The 7,595-nt window shown below is 43.1% G+C and overlaps 1 protein-coding gene across 1 annotated transcript; it reads left to right on the top strand.

Moving 5' to 3' along the window:
• Window positions 1-1,556: 1,556 nt before the first annotated feature.
• LOC123190449 (uncharacterized) lies at window positions 1,557-3,548 on the top strand. Its single transcript, XM_044603092.1, has one exon. The coding sequence runs from the start codon at window positions 1,654-1,656 to the stop codon at window positions 3,109-3,111; it is 1,458 nt and encodes a 485-aa protein (XP_044459027.1). The 5' UTR covers window positions 1,557-1,653; the 3' UTR covers window positions 3,112-3,548.
• The last annotated feature ends 4,047 nt before the right edge of the window (window positions 3,549-7,595 follow it).

The following is a 7,595-nucleotide window of genomic DNA, read 5'->3' as shown; positions in this document are numbered from 1 at the left end:
GAAGACATATCAAGGCCTGTGAAGAATTTTATTGTAAGGATGATTGTGTCAAATGGGCTTTATCCTCCACCAGTAACTTTAGTTCAAAACAATATGTTGATAATGTCTAATATCCCCCACAGTTTTTTGTGAGGACAAAATACCATTGATAATTATGTATTTCTTATGGTTGATTCTGAAAAATTGCTTTCTAACTGAAGATGACTTGCTTAGAAGGGGCTGACAAGGAAATTGCTCCAGTTAGTTATGTAAAAAAAGAAACTATTGATCACCTTTTTTTGCAATGTTCTTTGAATAGGCTTATGTGGATTCCAAGATTTGGGAACATGTCTGATACGTCCCAAACGTATCTATATTTTTTGATATGTTCATTCTACTTTTATATCATTATTACATAGTTTTGGCACATTTTATATAATTTTACTTAACTAATCTATTAATCTATGGGACCACATGGTGGGAGCTTGCGGGCAGGGCTTCGATTGTGATGTGGGCATGCATGGATACCCTATGGCGCCTCTCGGTGCCCATACCTTTTCTCCCGAAAACTACCAAAAGACTTATCGAGGAATTTTCTGATGCCGCCTCCTCACATTACGCGGCGATCCAATATGAAAACCTTTTTCGGTATTCTATCGCAGGGGGGATTCATCACCGGAGCTAATCAACCATGCTGCCACCATGTCCATGTGTGAGTTTCCCTCCTTAGACTATGGGCCCATAACAGTAGGTAGATGGCATCCTCTCCCCCTAGCTTCTCAAACAAAGATCGTCCCTCCATGATCCATTTGACGCAATTCTCGGTGTGCTTGTTGTAGTATGACGAATGGACACTTTATGATCATATTATCTATGGATTTCTTTTGAATTCTTTTGAGCCATTTGCTGCATTATTTATAGACAAGAGGTAGTTATGTATGTTAGATGGGTTTAATCTTGAGAGAATTCTATCCTAGTGATAGAAAGGTAAACAGAAAAGGATAAAAAGGTAGTTGATTAGTTGTCTTGGTAATGAACGGAGGTAAAGAGAATATACTATCTTGATTAGTTGGGTTTTTCTTTGGTTTTTCTGAAAATTAAGAGAATATACTACCTCAAATTTAATTATTTTGAAAAGTGATTTTTTCTGAAAATTAAGAAAATTTTATTGAAATAATGTAAACATTCTTATGAAAAATATAAACACTTTTTAAAATTTGAATATTTTTTTGAAAATTTGAAAGCTTTTGAAAAAACTTGAAAAAATTAAATTCCAGGAACATGGTTTGAAAGAAAATAAGAATATTAAAAATAAACCCGGAAAAACATAAAGTAAAAAATAAAAGGGTAAAAATCAGTAGAGAAACAAGAAAAGAAAAACGAAACAACAGAATAAAACATTCTAGAACATTCCTAAAATAAAAGCCCCGGGCCCAAACACTCCAGAAGCCGGCACTAACCTAACCTAACTGGGCTGGCCCATTCTCTCTGACTGTGTGTGCACGCAGTTGGTAGACAATTTTGCGGCAATAAACGGCAAAGTGGATTTGCCTCCAAAGCGCTTCCGTAAAAGGCCCCCTTCCCCTTCCAAAACCCTAGACTCTCAAACCGCCGGACAGCCGCCACCCCCAACCCAACCCAGCAGCAACTCAACCGACCCCCGCCTCGCCACCCATGGCGGCGCGCGAGGGCCAGAGCGACCCCCCGCATCGCCGGGAGCCTGGCCAGCGCCGCCCCATGTGCGCCGTCTGCACCAAGCCCCTGAGCGTCTGCCTCTGCGGCCGCCTCCGCGGGCCCCCGCTGGACACCACCGTCGGCGTCACCGTGCTGCAGCACACCATGGAGGTCCGGCACCCGCTCAGCTCCATCCGTGTTGCCCGCCTCGGCCTCCGCAACCTCGCCGTCACCCAAGTCACCGACGTCAACCACCGCGCCAGCTTCCTCCTCAGGACGCTCGGCGGCGCCGCGGCCTCGAATCTTGGAGACGGAGAAACCGATGTTGGCGCCGCCCATGCCGGAAATCATGATGGTTCCGTTGTTCCTGGGCAGACTGGCATACAAGATGGTGAAGGTTTCGAGCCAAGCCAAGGCAAAGGATTGGATCATGCAATGTGCAGTGATTCTGAAGATATGGGGATAAATCCTTTCGGTGGTCATTTGGGTGTGAAAAATGCCAGTATTGCAATCTCTAGGCAAGTTGCTGGCGAAGGATTAGATAATAGGGAAATAAGCAATGGTGTTTCCTCTGATCTGGATCGAGAAGTTGGCGGTGGCATTGAATGTGACTCTAATGGTGATGAGTGTTTCAGATTCGAGAAGGCGAAAATAAATGAACATGCTGGAGATTTTGAAAGGCCAGTCTCAGCCGCAAATCAGTCGGAAAGCTATGTAGTCAATGCCGTCAAAGCTGAAGGCCAACACAGAAGTGAGACATGTGTGACAAATAAGGTACATGCTGATCTGCCTCACCCTTTAGTTGAAACTACCTCAGTTAATGGTATTTGCACTGAAAATGTTGAAGTTGCTGCTGTTACTGGAGAAGGTTGGACCGTGGAAAATATGGAAAAGTGCTCTGTTGCTTATACAGAAAAGGAACTCAGGATTGACATTGAGCGCGGTGTAAAGCCCCAAATCAGATGGTTGTGCAGAGGTTCTGTTGGTCAAGGAGCTGTCTCGAATGGCTTTACTGTCGTGAAAATACAGAAGAACAAGTCCAGACGTACAGGTGAAGTCTCGGAGTTTGAGGAATTTTCCATCACCATACCGCCACACGCAGCTCTGCTATTTCCATGCCAGGGTGCAATCAGCCTTGATGCTTTAGATTGTCAGGTGAAACATTTGATTGTGTTGGATGGCACCTGGGCAAAGGCGCAGCGGATGTACCATGAGAATCCATGGCTACAACTTCTGCCACACGTGAAGCTAGAATCAGATAAGGTTAGCTTGTACAGCGAGGTGAGGCAGGAGCCAAAGGCCGGGTGCTTGTCAACCATTGAGAGCATAGTTATCACCATGAAGAAACTTGGAGAGGATGAGATGGGTTTGGATGATGTTCTGTCTGTTTTCGAGTCAATGATTATTGATCAGCGGCGTTGCAAGGAAGAGAACTGGAAACCAAAACTAAAGCCATAGTATTGGGTCCCACTGTTTTGATCTAATTTTTTGACGGGTGTTTTGATCTAATTTTTATTGGGGACTTCTGGATGCATTTTCGGTCCAGATGTTTTCTGTATCATTATTTCATACTGAGTGATTAAACAGGCCAGCATTTCTGGACAGTGTTTTTGTTCGCCTCCACTTTCAGAGCTACAAGGATACTACCAACCCTGTTCTCAGTGTAACTATTTCCCCATAACCACTGAGCTGGTGTGTATTTGATGACTCTGAACATGATGTGTTTGTTCCTGCTTCATACAACTATTAGCTGGATAAAATCGAAGCATTGCCACTGCAGAGATGAGTACTTGGGGTTAAAAGGAGAGTCAGTTTTCTGCAATGAATCAGTTTTTCTTGATTGGATTTACAAACTCTCATGTCAACAAAACCAAGAGTACATTGCTCATATTCCACTCCATATCTTCAAATTTTGGTTGAAACATGTAATATTATGGTGCATACTCTGCTGTCACTCACTGTCCACACCTTGCTTTATGCTGTCTCAACATGCAATTCCATTTGGCTTCATACCTTTATAAGTTCTGTCATATGAAATGTGGCCTCTGCTAAAAAACCATGTCAATTTTCACAAGCATATTAGTGAACTGGCTATCACAGTATGATTTACATGTTCTCTTGATTAACCCACACACAACATACAGCAAAAAGCGTGTCAGATTGTGGTTTATCAAGCAGTCTCATACACACATATGTACAATGCATGACCGTGGACATCAGTATTTCCCTGACCTCACGGCTGATGTTCTATGCATCTAAAATAGTGCCCAAAACCAGAGTCTCGTTCTATACATTGTGTGCGTTTCAATTTTTGGACACACTTTTAACCACACATCTGAAATTATCCTGGACACAATTTTAACCACACATCTGAAATTACCTATTACCTCTGTCCCAAAATTCGTTTCTTATATTTGTGTATATATGGATGTATTTAACACTAAAATGTGACTAGTTACATCTGTATCTAAAAAAACCTTTGCGACGGAGCGAGTATGACATACTCCCTCCGTTCGAAACTACTTGTCTCGAAAATGGATGTATCTAAAACTAAAATACATCTAGATACATCCATTTCTGCGACAAGTAATTCGGAACGGAGGGAGTACTAGCTAATAATACTAGATGACGCCCCGCACGTTGTTGCGGGAATATTTTGCAGTATTTTAGTGAGATTTTGGTTATATGAAACATAAATATTTGAAATAATAGTTTTTAAAATTATATATGAATCAAATTTAATATCATAATAGAATGGAATTTTACATGCATGCATGTTTGCATGTTGAAGTGGATTTTTAATATGCATAGTTGCATGTTGGGGTGGGCCTTTTCTATGCATGTTGAATGATGAGGTGACATGCTTGCATGTTGAGAGAAATATGTTAGTGGGGGCTAGCTATTTAGATATAAAAGATAAGAAAGAAAAGCCACCAATCGTAGCCGCTAACAGTTCTTATCTGCCGGCCGGAGCGAGCTTGCACTTGCTCCCTCCGTTCCGAATTACTTGTCTTGTATTTGTCTAGATATGAATGTATCTACACTTTTTTTAGTGCTAGATACCTCCGTATCTAAATAAATCTAAAACAAGTAATTCGGAACGGAGGGAGGACCTTCTGGAACACGAGTACACGACGGCCGGGCGTGCCCGGCAGTGCGAGCTGCAGCTTGAGCGTGCATCTGGCCTGGAACTTGCACTCGCTGCAGTGCGCCTGGTACCTGACCTCGCCGGACAGCGCCACCTCCAGCTCGAACACCCTCGTCAGGTTCTCCTTCCTGAACTCGGCGTCGCCGATCAAGATTAACCTCTACGTATACATGGATGTCCTGCTGCGGGCCGTTGTTGACGATCCTAGCTAGCGCTTGGAAGTGGATGTGCAGCTGCCGGTCGTAGCTGAACGTCCTACCGCAGCTGCACATCCTCGTCCAAACTCTAACCAGGACCGTACGTGAATGAGTTCGTGATTGAGTGCGTTGTGGGAACTAACTATATCCTCGACGGTGCTGAGAGCTTTGTGTGATTGTACGTGGAAGATACCTAGCGTGCAGCGGTGGTAAACTAACTACACACGACGAGGACATATTCCCGCGTTCACTTTAAGGAAAGGAAATGCCTACACAAGCGGTGGTAAACTAACTACACACGCAAACTTTGGAAGTTGAAGCTGCCGGGAAAGATTAAAATATTTGTTTGGAGGTGCCTACACAATGCTATACCGATGTCTTGCATAATCGCCATATCGGAACAATATCCTGGTGTCCTACTCCCTCCGTTCAGAATTACTCATCCAAAAAATGAATGTATCTAGATGTATTTTAGTTGTAGATACATCCACTTTTATGACAAGTAATTCCGAACGGAGGGAGTATTTGTGAGGCCGATGCGGAAGATGTTGCACATGCACTGTTCAATTGTGTGATAGCCAGAGTTGTTTGGAGCTCTCTTGGAATTGAAAGGGAGATAGAACTGGCATCTCAGTTGGACCGATCAGGAGCAGCCATATTGGAGTTTTTACTATGTGAGGAGTCGCTACAGCAGACATATATGGAGGCCACAGAACTTCCAGAAATAATTGCAGCGGCTTGCTGATACTTGTGGTGGCAGAGACGGCAGATAGTTCGACGGGAAGAATGTTCAGACACCAGGCAGGACAGGCCCAGTGATTGTGGCACTAACCTTGAACTACGTCCGAGCAGCAGGGAAACATTCTACTACTCCCAAGACTGAATAAATGGCCAGTTGCCTTGGCGGGACAGCAGGTAGTGAACGTTGATGCGAAAAGTCCATTCTGCACCCGAGCTCATATGCTCCCGCATGAACAGTAAAATCGAAAAAAAATCGAAAAAAATTTAAAAAATTCCATTTTTTTTGAGAGAAACATTGACAAAAGTTCTAAGTGCCTGCAAAAATTCATCATGAAATCACATTCCTGTAAGGCGTGGCAAAAAAAAAAAACAAATTCAGTGATTCAAAATGCATTTGAAAGTAGCTTTTTCAGAGTATTATTTTTGTTTTTTTTGCCACGCCTTCTAGGAATGTGATTTCATGACGAATTTTTGCAGGCACTTAGAACTTTTGTCAATGTTTCTCTCAAAAAAATTTGAAATTTTTTGAATTTTTTTCAATTTTACTGTTCATGCGGGAGCATATGAGCTCGGGTGCAGATTAGCCGCGTCCACGTTGATGCGACTTTTTCTTCTGGTGAGTTTTTTGGTTCATGTGGCATGATCATTAGTGATAAACGAGGGAGCTTTATTTCTGCGGGCACAGCAAAGTTTGAACATGTTGCCGATGTGGTAGCCGTGGAGGCAGCAACACTCCTTGAGGGATTAAAATTGTGCCTTGCCGCCGGTTGCTCCAATATCATGGTGAGAATGGATAATATCATTGTGGTAGAAGCTCGGAAGCTTAATGAAGGACACTATGGTGGTAGAGAGTCGAATGTAGTTGCTCATGAGCTAGCTAGATGGGGTCGTGTTAACCCCCCTTCGGTTTGGATGGATGATCCCCTGACTTTTTAGTTAAATTTTTAGTGGATGATGTAAGATTTATTTGATTTTAATAAATCTAGCCAGAAGGCCTTTCCGTAAAAAAAAGCAAAGATGAGTCCTCACTGTGCCAACTCCTATCGACATGCTTCTTATTGTTGTGATTTTTACGAGATGAATTAACTAGTAATCATGCTTCCTGTTATGTATGTTGTCGAAATATAGATGGGTTCGCCTAATTTTTTTGGCCGATTCTCTTAAAATCTTGAGAATCAAATCTTCACCTAGCTTCTCTCAGAATCTTAAACCTGTATTTTTTAACAATCATAGTTGTTTACGTCCTAACTAGCTAGAATTGTCAAAAAATTATTGGTTCAAGATTCTAGGAAAAGCTTGGGAAAGGTTTGATTCTCAAGATTATGGGAGAATCGGCCATTGGGCAGTCGCACCTCACAAGTGGAGGAACCACTAAAAGAATCCTCATTAGTGGAGGTGAGTTGAGACCTCTTTATAAGTGTTTCTCTTTCACATGTTATTGAAGCTTGAGAAGATGAGTGATCTCCGTACGCACCTCCATCCTCTGCCACGCCTCGCCCCCAAGTGTGTGTCATGGTCGAGCCAAGCTCACACCTATGTCACGTGTGTGCTTATTTTTTTCCGGTCAGGAATGGTTAATTAATTCTGAGTCATTAACGGACGGCCACGAATCTGACATGTCGGATTGTGGGTTGTTGATGACCGGTGTGTGTCTCCAACCCACGTCTCCCTCCATGACTGAATATATATTGGAGGCGTTGAAAACCCTAGCCATCACCCAGATCAGATCACATCTGCTCCATCTCCTCGCAAACTCTCCACCATCGTTTCACTCATTGCTGCTGCTTCCGGCGATCCCATCCCGGGCACCGCGTGCACAACTATACGAGAGAGCAGGCCTTCGGAACTCCGCCCTT

This window comes from Triticum aestivum, chromosome 2A, assembly GCF_018294505.1.
Source record: "Triticum aestivum cultivar Chinese Spring chromosome 2A, IWGSC CS RefSeq v2.1, whole genome shotgun sequence".
Taxonomy (NCBI): Eukaryota; Viridiplantae; Streptophyta; class Magnoliopsida; order Poales; family Poaceae; genus Triticum; species Triticum aestivum.
This window is presented reverse-complemented; position numbering and strand designations above follow the sequence as displayed.

What these genes read in the sequence shown, in the direction of transcription:
- LOC123190449 (XM_044603092.1), top strand. Translation starts at nt 1,654, where the DNA reads ATGGCGGCGCGCGAGGGCCAGAGCGACCCCCCGCATCGCCGGGAGCCT.